The sequence below is a fragment of the Nematolebias whitei genome, chromosome 13 (genome assembly GCF_014905685.2).
Source record: "Nematolebias whitei isolate Nwh7 chromosome 13, NemWhi1, whole genome shotgun sequence".
Classification (NCBI taxonomy): Eukaryota; Metazoa; Chordata; class Actinopteri; order Cyprinodontiformes; family Rivulidae; genus Nematolebias; species Nematolebias whitei.
Window position 1 is genome coordinate 21,890,672 of NC_056510.1, and position 22,719 is coordinate 21,913,390.

General features: G+C 39.8%; 1 protein-coding gene across 1 annotated transcript in view; it reads right to left on the minus strand.

Annotated features, from left to right (window-relative positions):
* LOC119419632 (dedicator of cytokinesis protein 9) overlaps positions 1 to 22,719 on the minus strand; it is a gene marked incomplete in the record, with an annotated part of 138,803 nt that overhangs the window by 11,951 nt on the left and 104,133 nt on the right. The window contains 15 exon segments of the mRNA XM_037686987.1: positions 101 to 207; positions 318 to 375; positions 807 to 1,022; positions 1,093 to 1,206; positions 2,929 to 3,111; positions 3,225 to 3,362; positions 3,455 to 3,570; positions 5,149 to 5,285; positions 8,194 to 8,241; positions 8,331 to 8,397; positions 8,488 to 8,602; positions 12,138 to 12,271; positions 12,364 to 12,475; positions 13,493 to 13,609; positions 13,698 to 13,876. Of these exon segments, the coding sequence (XP_037542915.1) occupies positions 101 to 207; positions 318 to 375; positions 807 to 1,022; positions 1,093 to 1,206; positions 2,929 to 3,111; positions 3,225 to 3,362; positions 3,455 to 3,570; positions 5,149 to 5,285; positions 8,194 to 8,241; positions 8,331 to 8,397; positions 8,488 to 8,602; positions 12,138 to 12,271; positions 12,364 to 12,475; positions 13,493 to 13,609; positions 13,698 to 13,876 (1,841 nt within the window).

The following is a 22,719-nucleotide window of genomic DNA, read 5'->3' on the forward strand; positions in this document are numbered from 1 at the left end:
TATATATATATATATATAAATATATATATTTTTTGCTTTAAGTAAACTTAGAACAAAAACTACAAGATAGACACACACAAAAAAAAGATTTGTTCAGTACCTCGTTGAAGTGGACGTCCTGCATGCCGACGTCCTCCATCATGGCTGCCTCTTCATCAATGTTTGGAGTCACAACTCGGAAAGCGGAGCAGCCCTGCTTGAACATGGCTGCACGCAACAAGAGATACTAACCAAGATCAGATAAATGTTTCTAGCAAGTTAAAAAAAATAAACGTACGTGGCAACAGAAACACTTCCAGAAGAGAGGAGGGAAGCACCTTTTCTCCGAAGGTATTCGGCCACAAGTGCTGCAACGTGAACGTAGCACATGGCCGCCTGTAAACAAACCACATCAACTCTGATCAGAGCAGCAAACAAAAACAAACAATACAGATTCCGTTAAAACTATATTCCTAATATGTTTAAATAAAGACAATGAGACTCCTTTATTTTTAAAGAAGTGTCGCTTTTCATTTGCGGAGCTTTCTCAACTCAAACTGAATAGTTGCTCCATTGTTGCGAGCTAAACTCCCTCCTGCCCCTCCTCCCTGAGGGTCATTAGGTTTGGTTGAACGTGCGAGTGAAAAATCATAAAACTCCACACTTTTCACTTTAAGAAAACTCCCCAGACACGACGCATAACATCTTTAAAATAAAAAGGTCCAATTCCTTTCATTAAAAAATGTATACCTCAAGCTGCTGGCCATCAGTCAAATAAATAAACCAGACAAGTATCACATTAAACAGAACAATGCCGGATCACAGACCTCTGACAGATCTCCATTCTTCACATGGATTCGGGCCATGCTGTCCAGCCAGGTCTTGCGCAGCTCGGGCGTGCTGGCGTAAGACTTGGCGAGGCTGTACTGCAGGTCCACAAGCATCTCCGGATCTCTCTCATGCTCCTTCATTTGAGCCGTGGCCATCAGAACCGTCCTGATGCGTTTGGTCAGGTCCTTCACATCTGATGGGAAAGCGGTGTGCTGTCGAGGAGGACACGGTTATTTTCAGTGTTTTTAAAAAAATAATAATTATGTGCACGAAGCTCCAAACCTTTATGGTTTTATCACTGTTGGCACAATTGTTGATTATGGACAGAGACTGCTGGAAGCGGGTACTTCCGATGCCGATCACATCAGCTATCAGCTGACTGACAGCAATCACCACCTGAAGACAAACACAGATTTTTACTTACAAAATACAGAACAACATTAACTTAAAATGTCTTTTATTCTTTGCACTCAACAAAACACTAAAACTATTGAAAAAAAAGTGTTTTATTTCCACAAATGAGTTTTAATGTCCAAAATGACATAATGAAATTATAAAAAATAATTTAAATTCTACTTTAATTGGTATGAAAAATACATTTATATAATTTATTGATGAGCAAACATTGGCTGTTTTAGACCCCAACTGAAACTAGAAAATTTGCATTTCCTTGCGAAAATGCAGTGTGAATGCTTATTCCACAAGAACTTGGTGAAAAAATTGCTGAAATTAGCTTAATAAAACATGCTGACATGTAGCTGAAATGGAAGAAAAGTCTAAATTAGCAGAAGACAGCAGAAAGAACACATATTTGCTGGAATAGGTTTAAATAATCAGAAATGAGCACAACAATTAGAAAATTAGCTAAAAAAGCTTAAAAACAGCTGAAAAGAAGGTGAAAAGGCAGAAATAAGCTTGTTACCAGAAGTAATTGGAAAGAGCTGAAATGAGCTAAAAAAATGTAGAATTAGCTAAAAAAAAAAGAGCTGAAATTTGCATACAAACAGCTAAATAGTAGCTGAAATCGCAGAAAAAGTAGAAACCAGCTTAATAAACTGAAATGAGCATAACAAGCTGAAATTAGCATAAAAATGTTATTAGGCTGAAAGTAGCATCAATTACCAAGAAAAACTTGAATTTACATGAAAACAGCTAAAATTTGCAAAAAAAACCAAAAACAAACTAAAGGTATAAGGCAGAAGCCCCCCCTCCCACCCCCTCATGAAAAAACACGTTTGCCCTATTAAGCTGAAAGAAGCAGAAATGAGCATATAAAATGTGGAAATTGTTTGGAAAAAGTTGAAATTAGCAAAAGAAAGAAAGAAAAAAAAAACAACAGCCAAAAAATAACTAGAAAAGCAGAAAGAAGCTGAAATTACAAAAAAGTGGAGAGAGCAAATTTTTTGCTGAATTATGCTGAAAAAAGTTCAAATGAGTTCAAAAAAATGTAGAATTAGCTGCAAAAGCTTAAATTAACATAAAACAGCTAAGTAGTAGCTGAAATAGTAGACAAAGCTTAAACTTGAAGAAATAAGTTAAAAGCAGCAAAACAAGCCAAAATTAGCAGAAATAAGTTAGAAGAAGCACAAAAATGCTGTAATTAGCAGAAAGAACCTAAAAGTAGCACAAAACAGCTGAAAAAACTACTGAAATTAGCTGAAAATTGCTGACAAACGTTTAATTTTTTTAAACAAGAAAGCAAAAGTAACTGAAGCAGCAAAAAATGTGAAAGGAGTAGTAAAAGGTTGTAAACAGATAAGATATGAAGGATGTAAAATGAGCTCAATTCATTTTCTATGAGGGAAAAATGGCAGAAAATGCTAAATATTTCAAAAAGCTAAAGATGCACCAATCCCAAAAGTCATAGCAGGATTGTCCTGAAAGAGCTGAACGTTTTGAGTTTTTGAAAACTATGGGACGAAAATCGTGCTGAAAAACGCATGGAAGAAAAATGGATCACAATAGTGTGAATGCTTCATAAACATTCACAAAATAAACAGAAATACAGTTTTGATGAGGCATAGCAGTGAGTCTCCTATAGCTGATTAGACAATGTTTACAACATTTTTGAGCTGTTAAACCTGCTGGACATGGGCTTTGAATCATAAGTTATCTGACCTGTAAGTGCGTCCTGACAAACGACTTGCGACTTGTGTAGTCGAAGTTGCTCTTCATGAGAAAATACAGCAGGTGAGCCGCGTCGCTGCGAATGGAGCTCAGCTTGGAGTTGCAACACTTCAGGATCTCATAGCAGAAAGCTGCACACATATCTGCACGTCCCTCAAAAAATGTGCATGGGAACTAAAGTAGGGGAAAATGCATTATTCTTGCTTTTCTTGCTGTTTTATGACATGACAAATTAAACAATATTGCAAATAAGGCAAAAAAAACCCACAAAAAAAACCCCATCAGACCTTGTAGATAAAGGTGCGCAGCGATGTGAAAACCTGTTTCAGGGCAGTTTCTGACTGATTGATGCGCAGGAAGCAGAGGTGGACTTCAAATACCTTCTTCATGAGTGGACTATGGCCATGATCAGAGCTAAGCTGTGTCTGTGGGGAACAAAAGACACGTCAGCTCAAAAACCAGGACTCTGACGGAACATAATTCATAATAAATACATGGTAAGTACTGTATTAAATACCTTAAAACTCATGATGAAGATACTGAGAGTGTCCAGGACAGTTAGACACACCTCAGTGGCGATGTTGGCCTCCAGCAGTGACTGATTCAACACATCGGCATCCGAGTGACTGTAGGCTGAAAAGACACAACGAAGAACTGCTGTACTCTTTCATGTACACGTAAAAGTTTTATGCAGTTATCCTTTAAACGTGTCATGACATATCTCTGCGTTAAGGCAAAGCTGTTTGAAAGATGGAACTTGGTTTTTATGATGTTGGAAAAATAGTTTCATCCCAAACAGAAGCCAAAAAAAGACATTTCTGTAATTTAATTAGCTGGTGACAGGTTGGTGAGATTCAGCTTTTGGCACATACTGTGTGTCATGGTCTCAAATAAAAATAAATAAAATAAATTGCAGCATGTGCACAGCATTAGTAAAATGGGAGTAAATAACTATTCGACAGGCAAAGTTACAAAAGAGTCAAAAACCATTTACTTGGCCTTGATGCACCTTCTGTAAAGAAACTGCATTGAATCTTTTCTTACAGTTAAAATGAGCTTTTATCGTTAAAAACAAAAATTCAAGCTTGTCTTGTTGGAATGAAACTCAGTCATAATTTATATTAGGGCTGGGTGATATCTCGGTATATTAATAATATCAAGATAATTTTGTACACAATATAAGATGGGGCTACAGTAGGCCCTTGCTACTTTGCAGTTCGACTTTCGCAGACTCGCTCTTTCGTGGTTTTTCAAAGTAAAATTGAATATGACAAGCAATTGGCTGATTGACGGATGAACCACGCAAGCGGCATGGATTGTTCATTTAAAATAAATTATTTTAAATTATTATAAGGCATAGGCATTATACCATTAGTCAAAGCACGACTAAATGAGTTTTGTACTGTTGTTTGTTTCAGGGAAGGAGGCTGAAGTCAGTCGGAGCTGCAGTTCACACACGCTTACTAACATTGTGAAGCCGGCACAACTGAAGAGGATTACTGTAAATAGTTTATTTTTTAGACATTTATTTTATACAGTTACAGCTGTTTGCTAATAAATGTGCCTTTGTGACAATTGGGACAAAGCTTTGATTCAGAAATATATTTTTGTTGTTACTTTATGGAAAGAAAAAAATATCGAGAGATATATCGTGTATCAAGAGATATGTCATATATCGCGATTTATCTTAAAAATGTATCTTAAAAAACCTTTAAATAAAATTGAGATATTAATTTTGGTCCATATCGCCGAGCCCTAATTTACATGAATGGTTTTAAAAATGATGTAAAGACCAAAGCAGATGAGCTGAGCAGAGGGATGGGAATGTTTAGAAAGCTAAAGTTCATCATAAACAGGCATGCTGGGGTTTTATTTTTTAAACCAAATGGACAAAGCAGCAAACAAATATCCTGGGAACCTGACCCGTTCTTACCAGGCTCTACAGATATTCCAAGTAAACTTGAAATCTTTCTTACACTGAAAACACAAAGAAACGGCATTAAATGTTGCCATTTAACAAAACGACCACCTGGCTTCCCTACATTTATTCTTGGCCCCATTTCTCTTGAAGTTTTCCTAATCGTTTTTAGCTTCACTGACAGAAGATGAAGAAGATGATGATGTAAAGCATGAGGAGTCAGACTACGTGAAGTGAGGATGAGGATGAGGGGGGGGGGGTTCTCTGGGTGGAGTTTGTTTGATGACACTTACTGTAGTTAAAAGTGTATGAGTTATCCAGGCTGCTGAGCTGCTGTAAGCGGGCATGCATCATTCCCGCCCTGTTACGGGACACAGGCAGAGTCTGAGCCTTCCGCTCATGTGCCACGGGTCCTGCCCCATCCTGGCTCCTGATGAGGACACAGGATAAGGTTAGAGTGCCAAAAACTAGCGGAGGCAGAGTTAGCCAGGCAGCTAAAGATGAATGACACAAACTTTTGACACAGCAGAGAGGAATTATTGGCACTGAAATGTGCTGGAAACAGAAAATATGAGGATCTCATTGAAAGCGTGTAACACTTTGAAGGTGGAAAAATGCTTACAGTGTATGCTTGGCATGCAGTATAAAGTGGTTTCAGCAGTGTCGGCAGAAATAAAGTTAAAAACTTTTGACGTGGGATTTTGTGGAAAGGGTATGAACACATTTTATCTTACCTGTTGAAGATATTTCTTAAAATGGCAATAGTTTGGTTAAAAAGTTACATTCTGACCACACTGAAGAACTAATGACTAGCCCGAGCAAAGCCAAGACCAAAGTGGATTGGCGCTGTCAAAATTTTCATAGCAGTATATGTGAATGTAATTATATTGATCAGGGGGTTTCAAGCTTTATATACTAGTGAGGGCAAGATGGGGTAGAGGTAGGGCAGCCATCTTGGGACCAGAAAGTCGTGGGTCGACTCACAGCCATTCCCACATGTCGTGGTGTCTCTGAGCAAGACATCTTTCTGGTAATCCCCAATTGCGCCGCAGGCGCTTACATAGCTGCCCACTGCTCCACCTGGGTGTATCTCATGTGTGATGGGTTAAATGCAGAGAACTAATTTTGTCATTGTATGGGAACATATAAAGATGACAATCTCAGACTTCCCTTCCCCATTCCCAAAAAGTCCAGATCTGATTTCCAGATGGGGTCAAATGTCTGGACATTTGCAACAGGCAAAATCCTATTTTTATATCCAACAAAGTTAAGTCAGGTCCTCTGGACGGTTTGTTTTTGATTAAATGTTTCATCTTTCATCCAAAAGTCTTCATCAGTCCGAGGAGCAACAAACCCAGTCTTATAGCGCCTTCACATAGTGGGTCAACCAGTTTGATGGTGCTCAGATGGTTTCTGGAGTCCACCCTCTCCCCCGCCGACTTGTCTGAGGCAGCCATGACCAAAGTGGTTCAAAACTTTGTTGGATTTTTCTACCTGGATTACTGAGCATGAACTTTGATGTTCTGAACCACTTTGGCCATGGCTGCGTCAGAGGAGTTGGAGGGCGAGAGGGCGGACTCCAGAAACCATCTGAGCACCATCAAACTGGTTGACCCACTATGTGAGTGTACTATTTACAAGACTAAGTTTGTTGTGACTCCGCAGACTGATGAAGTCTTTTGGATGAAAGACAAAACGTTTCAACACAAACAAACCGTCCAGAGGACCTTAGCTTACAATTTACAACCTAAAACTGGTTCTGTTTGCATACTATTGTTTGCCTGTGATCTTCAGCTGCTCTAACCTTTTAAAGCTTAACATGCACTGTAATTTTAAAATAAATTTTAATTTATACTTGATTTTGTATGAATATAGTACATTTACATACAATGAAATCAGTATGAACCTTTATCTACATTTATTGCTAAAATGCTCTCATACAAATATGTGGCGAGGACAAAATAACGTTCACAAGCTAGTATCTATCGTACTTACCGCTTTACACGTTGCACCATCATATAAGTCGCCTTAGTCCAAAAATGTCTAATAAATTGGGACATAAATACTTTGCTTCACCGTATAAGTTGCATCTATTATGCATCACCGCTGACCAACCAGAAACGTGGGCTGGTGTTGTGTCAAAAATCGATTGGCTGCCAAATGGCGGCTGCAGGAGCATGCACGGGAGGACTTTAACAAGAATTTACCAAGATTAATACTTAAAAACAGTTATTTGTTTGCTCGAGATTATAGCAAAGGTGTGTCTCAGTTTAACTTTTCCTTAATAAATGCAGTTTAATGGTAAAATCAGCTGCATTTTGTCTGAGCGGTGCGGCGAAATGCAGCTGATTTGATGTTTGCTCCAGGAGTTCTGGAGCGAGATGAAGGTGGTTTGTGTGGCAAGTCAAGTGTCTCATTAATAGCCACTTCTACCTATTAATGAGACACTTAGTTTGCCAGATTCCTCGAGCCCCCTCTAGCGGCTGAAAATGGTAGTGTTCAATATTTTCCATGCCAGAATGAATGAAATCATCAGATCTCAGCAAAAAATTGGGTTATAGATATGGGGAAAAAACATAAATAAGTCACTTTGCTATATAGGTTGCAGGGCATGTTCATTTATGCAAAAAGTTGCTATTTATACAGCGAAAAGTACGGTATACATTTTTGCAGTCCAAGCACACAAAAGGGCTGGGTCTGATCAGAACTAAACTTTTTATTTCCACACTGAGGTCATCCAAAGAGCCATCTAAAGCAATTAAAATAATAATATTTCATCACCTTTCCACAGAACGCCACTTAAAAAAATCCAAACTATTCTTTTCAAACACAGCAAATTAAAGCTTAAGCCATGCATGGAACATGTGTTGTGATAAGCTGGAGCCGAAACATGTCACAGCACTGCAGTGTCTCTGAGATAAGAAAACGCCGTGCAATGAGTCTGCCAAGTCCACCTTAAGGCTTACCCAGCAGGAGAGGGCAGGAGCCGGGCTTTATTTAGTTAAACTTGCCGGCATTCAAGTGAATAGAGGTAGAAAGAGTGGTGGAGGTTAGAGAGAGTGAACACCCAGACTTCTCTGAGTGGAGGTCCAAAATCACAAATTATAAACAGAGATTAAATTAACTATTTGATCAGTCTGAAGATTTTGCGTACTTCTAATCAAAATGCACAACAGTCATATTTGCAGATTTATTCTATTCTTGATGATAAAACAGGGTCTAAAAACATTTACGAATGTGATAAACAGTATGGAATTTAAACTGCTAAATTATTGTCATCTTATCATAATCAAGAGTCTGTGAGATGGCAGTTATCTATTAGTCACATTAAACATTACCTTGCAATGTATCTTTTTCCCATGTACCTAAACTGATGGAGGCACACCCTAAGGGAGGCAGAGAAAAATCCAGATATTAATTTTAAAAGTGTCTTTTCTTGCACCAAAATGCTCGACAGCAATGTTCGGCTTCTTACTCTATTAAAGTGAAAAAGTCCATCAGCTCAGCAGATGAAGATTTGTTCCAATACGTGAACAGAGCATCTGGAAAAGACAGAAACTGACACTTTAAAGACATTTTGTTTGGTGTGGTATAATATAAAAGGAAGTTCTGTGTTTGAGGTGAGATTTTACCCTCGGACATGCTTTTAAGTACGTGCAAAAGACCCATGAGGAGGCTCTTAACCTCTGCCTGATCCAGTTTGTCACAGCGCAGAAGGGAGCTTCCCAAGGCCGAGACCGGCTGGTTCTGGGGGGACGAAACGTGCTCGTTAGGCAGAAACAGATAAATATTTCATCCTGCTTGTGGATAGAAAGCTAGCTCCTTCCAGTTTATCAAAGTAAACCAACCCAGACAGCAAAGCAAAGTTAATTATATGATATTTAGGCTTGAGTTTTGGCAGATGTTACTTTAACTAAACCACCTTTGGTTCAGTCACGACCAACAGATTTTAGTTAGACTTCAGGTGTGTATTTTTAACTCAGCTTGATCTCAGAATTAGCATATTTAGCCTCGTTTAGACTCACTCTGTCTATAAAGAATGACCCAGACTTGTTTTAATATTTGCAGCCAAACTTGAGCTTGTGTGTTTAAAGGAATTTTGACACGTCTACCAACCTTTTGTTGAGTTATTTCTCTTGGCCTGCTAGATCCAAGTCATTATGGGGGCCTAACACATTTAGTTGCCTGGGAAAGTATTGGTTTACCACAGGAGTCCTTTTGCAGTCATTAATCTAATTCTGAAGTTTATGACTGACACACTATATTTTCTGACTCGTATAGTGGTTCTGACTTGATTTATTTAGAGGAGCTAAAGGCCTGGGATCATGCAGTCATGATGCAGTGATAAATACACAAATGCAGGTAAATATGACTTGACACAACAAAGACCACTTCTTCCAGCTGAGAAGTGCAGTAAGAATACAGAGCTGAATCACTGGAGCAGCAGCTCCACCACAGCAAAGGGCTGGAAATATACCAAGCACAGAGTTTAGTCTAGACCATGAAACTGTATGGGGATGACTTCATGGAAAGAATTAAACGATATGGAAACTTTATTTAAAAAAGCTTTTTTAGAGAGTAGAGAACTTGTAGGCTGAAACTAATGTTGCTGAAAATGTGACTAATGCTTTAGGGGAGTTGTTTTATTTTCTATATTAATGTTTATTTGTAATGTCTTGGTGTCTTCTAGTCCACAGATGTTGGGACAGGTTTATGTCTGAGGCAGTCATACATCAACCACACTAAAAGAAACACCAGAATAAAGCTGAAAGCACAAAAGTCCAGATATTTGTATCTTTAAGTATTTAGTTTGAAGCTGTTTCTGAGAAATGTCATCACACACAAAGGAGTACCGGTAGTTATGAACAATTATTATCCTACCTGTTGTAGATAGATTTGTTTGTTTAGTTTACTTTAGTTTGTGTAATTCTGACCAGACCAATGAGCTAATTGATGCAGGCTGGGGCCAAAATCGGTCTCACAACTTAAAATAACGCCAGTCCTAAAAATCTCACAGCAGTTCATGCAAGGTTTATTTATTTATTATTTATTTTTGCAAACTTGTATACCACTTTCACTTCATGACTACATAATAACATTATAATCCAGACAAAAACTATTGTACCTTGTTTATCGCGGGGGATCCGCACCCCGAATATGGCTTGTCGTTTGTAAAGTTACACAGAAAAAATTAACAGAAATATATATTTTTTTTCAAAGTCATATTTTCACTATGTTATTCACACATTTATAAATGTCATAGTTCCAAACTAAATATTTAATTTACATGCTAAATATTTAGTTTACAAACTAAATACTTAACTTGCAAGTTAATTATTTAGTTAGTTATTCAGGTCTCTCTTGTAAATGAGTCCTCGAGGCTCAATGGGATTTACCTGTCTAAATAAAGGTTGAATGAATGAATTAAATTTCCAAGCTAAATATTTATTTTCAAAACTAAACATTTAATTTCCAAACTAAATATTTATTGTCCAAGCTAAATATTTAATTTCCACACTAAACATTTAATTTCTAAGCTAAACATTTAACTCGCAAGTTAAATATTTAGGTCCGAGCTAAAGATCTAGTTAGCAAATTAATTTTGAAAATTAAATGTTTAGCTTGGAAAATAAATATTTAGGTCTGAGCTATTAGCAAATTAAATATTTAGTTTAAGAATTAAATGTTTAGGTTAGAAATTAAATGTTTAGTTTGGAAATTCAATGTTTAGCTTGGAAATTAAATATTTAATTTATACCTAAATGTTTAGTTTAATAACTAAATACTTGACTTGTAAGTTTAGTATTTAGTTTGTAAACTAAATATTTAGCTTGTAAATAAAATATTTAGTTTGGAACTATGACATTTATAAATGTACAGTATGAATAACGTGGAGAAAATATAACTGAAAATAAATAAATATTTTTTTTCTTATGAAACCAAAATATTGCTGTTAAGTTTTGACTGTGTAACTTTACTAATGGCACCCCATACCCGAAGCCCCGCGATAAGGGAAAAAACGCAAAGTAGAGATAGTAGTACAAGTAGTAAGTAGTAGTTTATTTTAGTATATATATATATATATATATATATATATATGAATATAAAGGAGTTTTAAACCCTTCCCACACCTTTGTAATATTCTAAACAATGTTTCTAAACTCTAAACGATCTAAAAGAGCACAGCATGTCATGATGTCAGCTCCCTGCCTCCAGCTGCTCTCTGCCATCTGCCAGCACTCTTGGCCACGCCCACTTTTCCACTGCAGAATTGAGATATGACACGCTGCAGGAGGAAGCTTCTCCTTGAGCTGTGGGCTGCACACAGGTGCATCAGGTGCTGAATAATTTTAAATAAAAATTCCATGCCGATTGTGTGGCTCATTCATCAATCAGCCAATTGTGTGTCTTGTCCAATATTTTGAAAAACCACGATAGAGCGAGTCCGCGACAAACGAACCGTGAAGTAGTGATGGACTACTGTACTTCCTCTGGAAGGACCCCAGGCTGCACTGAAAGTGCTGCCACTCCTAGTTGCATTTGCAAATAACTATGAAAAACTGGATGTTGTGAAATGTTTATAAAAAAAGTGTTCACATGAAAACGCTATAATGTTTTCCAGATTTCATTTTGAGCTCGGCCACACTTGGACTAGCTGTTAGCTCATCATTTTGGTCAAAATTAAACTTTTATTTTCCATCATGAGGCTGTTTGCTGATGTACCTACAACAGGTAAGATATTAATTGTTCATAACCACTGAACCACTTCCACCGAACCCCACTTTAGAAGACATGAACTGATCTTTTAGGCATGAGATGAAACTCTGTGAGGTGATGTATAGAAGATCAAACAGGTAAGTCTGAAAAGTTTCAGGTAAAGAAAAAACTAAGAGTTAAGGGAACCAGGACACTCGTACACACGGCAGCACTCCCAGGTGTGAAGGAGGCGTTTTGTACTTGAAGTGAAATGCTGGACAGCAGGACACTCTCTGGGACAGCGAATAGCGAGAAGTCCACGGTGAGACTCTTTGAACACAAGGAGCGCGCTCTGTCTTCAGTCTCCATAAAGAGCGAGCCAATAAAGAATTTTTATGAACAAATTTCTTCATCTGCCATGGTTTCCTGACAGCAAGGGCAGGAATTTAAAGGTACGAGTTAAGAAAGACAACCTTTCTGTGACCGTCCTGTCATACTGGGGATCAACTGTGAAATAAATGTTGCCTGTCGCAGAGTTTAAATTAGATTTCCAGTTAATTCTGCATGAAATTCCTTTACAGAATACCTTGTCCAGAGAATTGCCTTTATCATTGTTCCTCTCAGGCAGGCTGTTCCCAGAATCGGTGCTGATCAGCGAGCCACGAGAGTCAGTGTGGCGCACAGAGTTAATGTTTGGGGTGGATGATGCATGAGGAGAAGCTGTGGAAAAGAATAGACAATTATCTGTTTTGTACCAACCCTTAATTTAAAGATCCACACTCTAAATGTTCCCTCATCCTTTGATCACTTACTGGTGCCTGAGATGGCTCCAAAAACATCTTTGTGCAAGCTGGTGTCCAGGAATGTGCTGGACCTTGGAGGTGTCATTAACGTGTTGCTCAGAAGTGGATCTTCTCTTCCATTCTGATAAAAGCACAACAGCTCCATAAAAACTTTATGTTCTCATGTAAACTAAGCAGTCTGCGCTGCATTTAAAATCTAGAAAATATGCTTCAAATATAACATTTCCCCATTTTTTAGAATTATAATTGCATTTTGATGCAATCAGAAATGAAAAAAACAACAACTTTTTTTAAAAGTTTCAATTTCTGCTATAAGCTTTTGAACAAGCACACAAACAAACAAACAAGAGAAAAAATATTAAAACAGTTGCCCATTTTGTTTTTAATACTAAAAACATTTTAGTGCCATCAGAATGATAAAGCAACACTTTAAGTGTACACCAGGTTTGAATTTATTAAACCCTGAAGAATTTCTACTTTTAACAAAAATACATGTAAAACTAATTCTTCACATTTAATTGGATGGTTTAAGCGTTTAAAGCTTTTTTGGGCTAAACTAAATTGATGCATATCTCTGTGTGTAACAGAATTCGCAGAGCTATTATTTTCTTTATTATTTCAATCATTGTATGCTACTCCATCCAGAGGAGTGAGATACATTGTGCTACTTTGCTGTTTTAATTTCTTAAATTATTAATTATTGTTTTCCCCATCTAAAATGAAGATCATAGCATTTATGCTATAACCTGTGAAGGGATGTGGTGCCATCTTTGGAGCAAACCATTTATGGTTTCACTGCTTCCTTCAGCAGTGCATTCACATTTTCTCTTTGATTTATTTGTTGCATTCTGAGCACATTATTTAATTACCTGGGTCATATTTTAATATATTTAATATATATATCATCCACAGACAGGGCAGTTTTTGCATGTGTGCAAACCATAATGCAACTTAAATCATAAATGTTTCCACATCAGCTTTTTTCCTGCATTTTTCCCTCTTTTTGAGTGTTACCGCTCTTTTATTTCTCTTTACACTACATATTAAATGTCTAATTATGGTTAAATGTTTTCCTTAGTTTGTGTTCAGACTGAAATTCCTTTAGCTCTGAAAAGCAGCCAGTAGATGGCTCTCTTACGTTATTGGAGTGGTTGATGGGAAATGGGGAAACTTCCTTCACGTTCAGTCTGTTGACGTTCTCCTGAAGCAGACCAAACAAGGGAAAGTACAAGGTGGACAGCCTGGCCTGCTGGCTCTAAAACAAACACGCACACATAAAAACATTTAATCGGTTATCTGGGTGATCCTGTACACACACTGAAAATGGAAAAGAAACCACGAACCTTGGAAGTGTAGCGGTCGTCAAACGTGTGTTTGATCATGAGGTTCTTCAGCACGTGGATGGCTATCTGACGAATCTCTCTGAACTCCTGCAAAGCTGCGCTGACCTCCCTGAGCAGCAGCCCGGCCAGAAAATGGTTTCTGCAGAAGTCCTCTGTCAATGAGTACTCCATCTGGAGGTCTGAGGGCCAGAACGAGGTTGATGAGGATGTAATTAACAAATGGCGACAACAGGAAAAAAACAACGGAAGGAAACAAAGTTGTGAACAATGAGAGTGAACGGCTGATTCAATAGAAATTGAAAGATTGAATGAAGGTGTGGACTGTGCAGGGACTAATGATACGATCAAAATCTGGTAAATAGATAACAAACTGTTCTAGAAAAGACGGCAGTTTGATGTATTTGTACTATTTGACTTATGTGTCGTACATTCACAACATGAAGGTAAAATGTCAGCTGGTGAATAAACAGTTCACAACATTTACGATGAGTGAATCACACAAATCAGTTACTCTCTGTTCCCCACAAATACACTTTACTTCTACTTTAATGTTTTCTAAAACCTGTATTTTCAACATGCAAGCATAAAAACTTTTTTTCTGATAATAGGTCCTCTAATAACCAGTCATGAACTGTGACATGACTCAGTGCGTTTTCTGTAAATATTACAGCTAACTGAAGCCAATAAAAGAAAAGGAAATGACATATTTTGTTTAAAAAAAAGAAATAAAAGCTAAATATGAAAATCTTTTTGAAGACACATCTAAATGTATGGGTTCAATACAAATGTACACGGCATTGTTCAAAGTCTTGAGTTTTCATTTTCTTTTGGAACATTTGAATGTGGTATTGATCAAATGTTCTTCATGTCTTCTGAATATTATATTGGACATTAACAGATTATATTTATTTATTTATTTTTTTTAACTAATTTTTAGAGTAATGTTTTATTATTTTGATATTTGAATAAATCAGACATAAACAGGCTTAAAAACTCAAGGAATTAAATAGTTTGGCATGAAAACACAGAAAACAAGTTAGGAAATAACCAATTTTATTTGAATATTTAGCTAGTAAATAGCTAAAATACTAGCTTGCTTGCTAATATGCTATCAAGTAATTTTGTTTCTAGCAGTTTTCACAAAAAAAAAAAAAAAGAAAGTGAAGTGCTATGTATTGTCTATTGTATCTGCATTTGACCTGCCACACGTGAGATACACCCAGGTGGAGCAGCGTGAGGGAGTAGGTGTCTTGCTCAAGGACACCACATTATATAGCGGGGAATCAAACCTGTGACATTCTGGTCCCAAGTCAGCTGCCTTACCTCTACGCCACAGTTTTCCCTCATTTCTTTAGTTGATTCCATAAAAATCACCAACGAAACCACAGTTTGACCCATAAGAAGTTATTTTACCTGTCAGACATTAGCTGGATTTCTTTCTTATTTATATTTCTTTTTATTTTAAGGCAATGACTCCCAGCTATCTGTTGTAAATATGACACTTTTTCCTTTTGTCCTCCACTTATTTACTCATTTTTTAAGCTCACGCTGCGCAATATGCTGTCACCAACAGGTACAAAGAATAAACAGAAAATACGTGAAAAACACTTCTGAAGCCTAAAAAAGAAAAATGGAAATATCTTCAGAAAGCTTTAAAAACGATGACGACTAGGCCTGTCGCGATTGTAGTGGACTAAGCCTACGTCGAAACCCAGTCTAAGGTCAAAACTCTTGACCTTTAGAACCTTGTGGGACAGAAGCTGTCATTTCATGTATTTGACTCCATAAATACAGGTTCACCCATCCTGAGACTTTCTTTCTTGAAGATTCAAGTGAAAAGAACACTCTCTTTTTATTATCATTACTATCTTACAAATGTTGATAATCAAAGTGTCTTAGTTCAAACCATTTTAGATGTTGCAGTGAACTAATCAATTTTATTAACTGAGTAATGATTTTATTCTCATGTTAAAAGCTGTGCAGAGTTTATGCATTTTTCTGATTTCTGCTTTTGAATGAGCAAGTGTGTGCGTTTACAAGGTTACAGTCAAACGAAAAACAAGTTGTTATGTTAAAACTGTCATGTTTTAGAATCCTCTCAGACGTAAATAGAGATGTTTTGCACCTGTTTCTTAAGGCACGCCAAAACAGAACCCTCTCGGTCTGTGAGAACATTTCTGAGCTGTCTCATAACAATTCTCGCTGTCTCTAACCTCTTACGTCACAAAAACACACCCCTTCTGGTCGTTTCTGACCAATGAAAAATCCCAAAAAGTGAACCGGGAAAGAGTCTTTAAAATGTCAGTACTTCCTGGTCTACACAGACTCTACAGGGACTCACAGGTATGCAGACAGACTCACAGGGACACGGAGAGACACACAGACTCACAGAGTTTTCGGAGAGTTCGAGAGTTCAGAGTTCTAAAGTTCTGATGGAGTGCTGTTGGAGTTCCTGACATGACAACGAAGCTCTTCCGAGTTCCATGGGATTATAACATTTTCCACTGAGGTGAATGTGTGTCGAACAGAGCCTCGCCACTACTTCTGACGGGCAACAGCCATTCTAAGGAGACGCTGGACCGGTAGCGTTAACGGAACACCATATCTGCTGATTATCATCAGAGAGGTAATGGGTCAAGTTTCCTACCAAGCGTACCGAGGCGAGCTGGGCTTCTGATGGAGAGTGTCGGTTCTGGAAAACACTTAATTTCCCTCACACACCATCCTTTACTCCCCCTAAACTTCTTTCCATCTTTAAACTCTCCTATGAAGTAGAAATTCTCCCAGATATTTAGAAATGTCTGTGTAAAGTGCTTATTCACATCCGTGTGGGTAAAAGTCATAGTTGTACAGTTTTATACATGTCTGTGGTGCAGCAACGGAAAAATCATGGCCGTATGATTTTTCCTGATTGATTGCTTTGTTGTTATTTTCATAATTTGCCAAATTAATGTACATGTTTGATGTTAAATTTGATTCTGTAAATAAATGACCGCATTCATTTTGATGGGTCAAATCTAAATGACGTCTCACGTTTGCATTTCCTTAAATTCAGTGCACTTTTTATTCAGTCCAGAAAAATGAGGAACTCGCGTTAAATGATGAATATATCCCAGCATCTGTTCATCTACAATTGGTGGCCCGTCACGTGCTCATAAATGGACTGTAACTAGTGTGCTAATTGATTTTCATGTTGGCATGTGTTATAAAATAACAGTTGAACCGTGCGTCTTTACGCAGCCGGAGCTGCGCGCTTGGAGCTGCACCGCCTGAAGCGAAATGCTGCATGTTTTTAAGCGTGTTGGTCTGTGATGCTCAGAAAGCTCACAGAGAAGCTGAAATTGAGTCACAAGTCTTTATAAAGCTGAATTGTACGTCTGTATGGGTAACTTAAGCTGGCTTTGAGCTGTGGAAACGCTTTATTCTGTTTAAACTGTGTTCCGGACGCTTCTGGTCCGCTTCGGTTCTGTGGTTCCGACTCGGTTCTGGAGCTTCGAACGAGTTGTTTTAAATAGCTAGAAAGACGTTTTGTCACGGAGCGCCGTTCTCTGTGCAGCTCAGGGGGTTGTTTCGTTACAATTTTTAACAGAAAAAGTGCATTTTGATGGTTTAAAAGACGAAAAAGTGACGAACTATTTTACGCTAATCTAACTTGCTAGCTGGGGAATACGCTTCGTGGTTGGTTGTTTGCTGCTTTGGAAAGCTCTGATTTGCTGAGAAAGGTTGACTGACGTCACCTCCCCTCACCCCTACGCTGCGTCATTGGTTGAGAAAGACCGTGTGTAACGTTCTGATTGGATGAGGGAAGTGTCAATCACGTCGCCCGGAAATGAAGACTCGTTTTCATAGGGAATAAAATCTGCTTTTTAACGCTGGAAAGCGCATTAAAGCTGTGTTCTGAAACGCTGTTTACATTCATTCGAAGCATATTCGCTGAAAGTTTGCCACGTTTGTGTAAAAAATCCGTTCAGAAGTGTTGGTTTTCACCGAAGCAAGCCGATGCTAATTTTAGCTAACAAGCTAACGACCGGACGCCACAGGAAGTTATAGCACCCCTAGTGGACGACACAAACAGTGTCTGAGTTAAAATAGTTGAGGATCTGCTGACATCTTGTGGAGAAGACGTGGGATCACAGGTTTTCACTTCGTTTTTAGGTGAAGAGTGACATTAAACGTTTTTATTTTCCTGAAAGGCAATTTTTGGGTTAAAAAACTTCCTCAAGGCTGAATAAACACTGTTATCTTGCGTTTTAAAAGTTATGAAGGTATTTATGCTGAGAGCTTTTGCCAAACAAATTTTTATTCACTGATAAATCCTTGAAAAATAGGTACATAATAAGAATTTAGAAACTTTTAAATAAGATACAGTTACAAATATTCACAGAGTTGAATAGTTTACTCATTTTGCTAGAAGATAACGCACGTTTAATTGATAAATCACTAAATAAGAGTAAAGCTTATCAGGAAAAAGAGATTTTCTGATTTTATTTTACCACCTAAACATTTACATCTACTATTTAATTTCTAAATAGCAGATAATGGCGGACGGAGAGGGAAACACTGACCCCTTGCAATCCGAGGATGTGGTCCAGACAGCCTTACACATTTTGACAAATTCAATTCTTGGCAAAACTTTGGAGGACTTGCAAGTCCTTGATGACGATCAAAGACATGAGGAGCTGCAGAGTTTATCAAGAGCAGCTACAGTGAAGGAGGACGCAAAATCAAGCCGCATACGGTTAGCAAAAATCTCTCTGCTTCTAAAGGCGGAATTAGACCGTTTGGTAGTGGAAAAGGGCGTGCTATTCAACGGATATAAGTCTGAAAAAGAGAGGTGTGACGAATTGATAAGTGAATCTGAGGCGCTGCAGCAACTCCTTGAGGCTGCTGAAGACCTCTCAAAGAAAGAGCTGTCAGAACAGGCTCAATCATATGAGGAGAAGTGTGCCGAGCTGATAAGTGAATCTGAGTTGCTGAAACAAAAGATTCAAGCTGATAAGGACCTCTCAAAGAGAGAGCTGTCAGAACAGGCTCGATCATATGGGGAGAAGATTGCGGATAAGGAACGAGCGTACCAAGACGCGTGTGCAGATAACGATGAGTTACAAGCACGGTTGCAAACCACTTTAAGGGAGCTGGCAGATTGCAAGGCAGAAAAGGGGTTAATAACCCGGAGTTGGCTGACTTTACAACATGAAAATCAGTCAACAAATGAGCGTCTGGCAGCTTGTGAGGAGAAGTTAGCTACAGCTACAGAATGGATTTCTGTAATGGAGCGAGCTGATCCGAGAATCGAACAGGGTCAGCTACAACCGCCCCAGACAGATGCTGTTGCATCTCCTCCCCTTAGCCCCGTTTCAACACCCCCAACCCGGGGGATAAGGACGGGTCTGCACCCACCTGCACCTCTTCCTCCTGACGCCAGGCAGTCAACTCCACCCCCATCTCAGGTGGGGTTCGACCTGCACCGGTATGCACCTCCTCCTCCTGACGCCAGGCAGTCACCTCCACCCCCATCTCGGAGGGTGGGGACAGACCTGCACCAATATGCACCTCCTCCTACCAACCCTTATCAGCCACCCCCACCCCCACCATGGGCAGTAGGGGCAGGACTTGATCAGTCTGCACCACCAGTCACACAAGTTCGACCGGTGATACAGTCTCCTTCAATGGATGACTTGCAGAAAATCTCAAAGTATGTACAACGCTTCGTTCCCGGCCCTATGGGGTCCGCAGGAACAAAAGCGTATCTCAAAGATCTGGAGTTCAGATTGAGATCTTATCCTAATGCTACGGTAGACGATAAGATAAGTCTGATACGGCTCACTTCAGACAGAGAGGTGTTCACCTTCATCGAGCGTCTACCTGATGCGACGAGGAGGGATTACAACCTTCTGTGTGAAGCTTTGATCAGAGAGTACGACCCCTGCACGGGGCCTGCTGGTTTTCCAGCCGCAGACAAGGTCACGCAGGGTAAAACTGAACATCCAAAAGTTTATTACAAAAGAATCTTCCAAGCCTATTTTGGTAACAGAAATGAGACCGGAATGGAAGAAGATGATGGTTTTAAGTTTGTTTTCAGCAAAAATCTCCACTCTGATTTTAAAAAATCAGTACAAATGATGGCAAATTTCAGAGAAAAATCCATCAGTGAGATTAAACAGTGTGCTGTGAATGTGTTTGAAGCATGTTCTCATGCTAAGACGCCCATAGAAGTGTTTCCTAGTGTAAAGGTTAAACCCCTCCCTCTTGAACTAGAAGGACGACGTGCTTCGCCGCCTCCTCCTAAGAAGAAAGAGAGAAAACAGTCTGTTCAGGCTAACAAACCGCGTCCTGAAGGTGCACGCTGGGACAAAAAGGCTCCTCTTTCAGAGGAAGACAGTGATTATCGAAAAAGGGGTGGGCGCAGGACGCAACGATATGAGAAACCATATCAGCAGGGGCAGTACGTAAAGGAAACCCCGCAAGACGTACCTGACCGTCCCCCACCTCGGACGAAACGAACCGAGGCGAAAAAATCACAAAAGTTCCAAAAGCAAGGCCCTACACCTCTGAGCTCGGAAGAGACGGAGAAACTACGCAGGTTGTTAGAAACTTTGAAACACACTGACACGGGAACCCAACCAGGAGCACTTTGCAGTAATGTAATTCCTATTACATCTGAGGGCGCGTATGACAACATAACAGATGTCGGTGGAACACACCAAGACGTTGCTGTGGTTGCCTCAAACAACCCCTCATCGGAAGAAGGGGGGGTAAACACACACACGAACGATGACGTGTCATCGCAGGCTGAACACTCAGAAACAGCTTCTGCTGTGCTGACGGTTCAGGCAAACCAAAATTACACAGATAAGTCTGAACGCGTGAAAAAGCGTCAGAAAAAGCCCAAGAGGTTTCTGTGTAACTTTATCAGAAAGGGGGTCGCCAAAAAGGCGTACCTGTCAGTAACACTTGAAGGTGTCCTCACACACGAAGCACTCTTGGACGGTGGGGCAGACATAACAATCATGTCAGCTAAACTGTTCGAGGAGCTGAGGACGGCCGCTGCCGGTGTTAACAGGATAATACCTCTCTCTGAATGTGCTATAGAAATGCAGGGTCTCTCAGAAATGAAAACAACCCTGACAGCTATAGCAATGGTTCACATGCAGATTGGCAATATGACACTGTACCACCCGGTACACGTGACCCATGTTGACTCATTCCCATTTTTGGTTGGCCAGGATTTTATAAATCGCTTCGGCGCGATTATAGATTATGGTGATCAAACAATGTGGACAACAGTGAGCAACCCACTGCCAATCGATACGCCTCCGGAGTGTGACACAGACTGCCCAACAGCAGGTACCGCGGAAGGCGCACAGGACTCCTCAGCCGAGGACACGAGCCCGGTGAGTACTCCTCTGACACCATGTGAAACCAAAGAAACCCAAGTGATCCAAACTCTGACTCAACAAGACAGCCTCCTCTGTGAGCTGGAACAGTCAGAGTCCACCAAACACTACCTACCACTGGTAGTTAAGGGTGTAGAGATCCAAGGGTCCCACACCAACGATGCTGTTCTGTCTCTGTGGACAGATAAATCAGCAATTAACCGAGCTTTCTACGAAACCTTGGTTCACAAACACGTTGGTCTAGAACTAATTAGAAGAGCTTTCCGCTTTCCATTAGTTCCCAATAGTTCACAGGTAATGACCGCAGATGGAGTCGTTAACCTAAAACTGAACTGGAATCAACGAGAACTGGTTCACCCGTTTCTCGTTATCCAAAACTTACCACATGCATCCTACATAGGCTCTGACATTTTGGTAAGGTTAGGTGTCCACGTGGACACCATCAACAAGGTGCTGTGGTCCCTGAAACCAGTCACAAAGGATACTCCTGTGCTAGACACAGCGAGCCTTAAGGCTGGGCAGACCATTCCAGAGGTCTGCCAAGTTGCTAGCAACCAAACCACCACAGTACCACCACAGGTGATAAACCTAATGGTGCGAATCCACATAATAGCTGGACAAGCTATTAGCCATAAACAGGCATACTTTCAACCCTCTCCTGCATTTTTCAACTTGGGACTGTCCGTGGAAGCCACGAACCAGGTGAGTCTTGACTCCAGGACCACATCTATTGCTGTGTGTAACACTGGCATGGATGAGGTGCTGATCCCAAAAAAGACTATGCTAGGATGGTTGATTTCAACCGACTTTCATGATTTTGAACTAGGCATTCCATTTCTGGGAGGACTCCCAGATAACCTGGTACCGAGTCAAGAAGCTGGGCCAGTATGGTTCACGGAACCAACACAGGCCATAGCTCTTTTCTCAACCAATGATGTCGACCAAGGACCTCAAACCTATGGTGTTTTACCCATAGACAGGCCCGACGACTCAGAAAGGGATTCGTTGGAGCTCCCTGAGGAGCAAGAACCCTTATCAGTCTCATCACAGATCGATCAGGTGGTCGCACAAGCCGACGCTCTGACATCTGATGAAGAAAGAGACAAACTACGCCAAGTTCTTTTGAAATATGAGAAGTCATTTGCAACTGATTCAACAGATTGTGGGTTGACCTCGCTCCACGCAGTGAGAATCCCAACCCCACCCAACGCACCGCCAACATTTGTCAGACAATACAAGATCCCTCTGGCAGCATACCAACCTGTCCAGGAGATCATTGATGACCTTTTGGTCAAAGGTATAATCAGACAATGTAATAGCACCTACTCTGCGCCTCTATGGCCAGTTTTAAAACCAAATGGTAAGTGGAGACTTACCATAGACTACAGGAAGCTAAATAAACAAGTACCCTTATCCAGGTGGCCAATGACTCAGCTCCATCAGGAACTGCCAAAGGTCACCGACGGTAAGTACTTCTCGACCCTCGACGTCGCCTCTGGTTTTTGGACCATCCCTGTGCGCGCCGAGGACCAACACAAACTAGCTTTCACTTTTGGCAGCCGACAATACACCTTTACCAGGTGTCCCTTTGGCTACGCTAACTCACCTGCAGAGTTCAACATCTT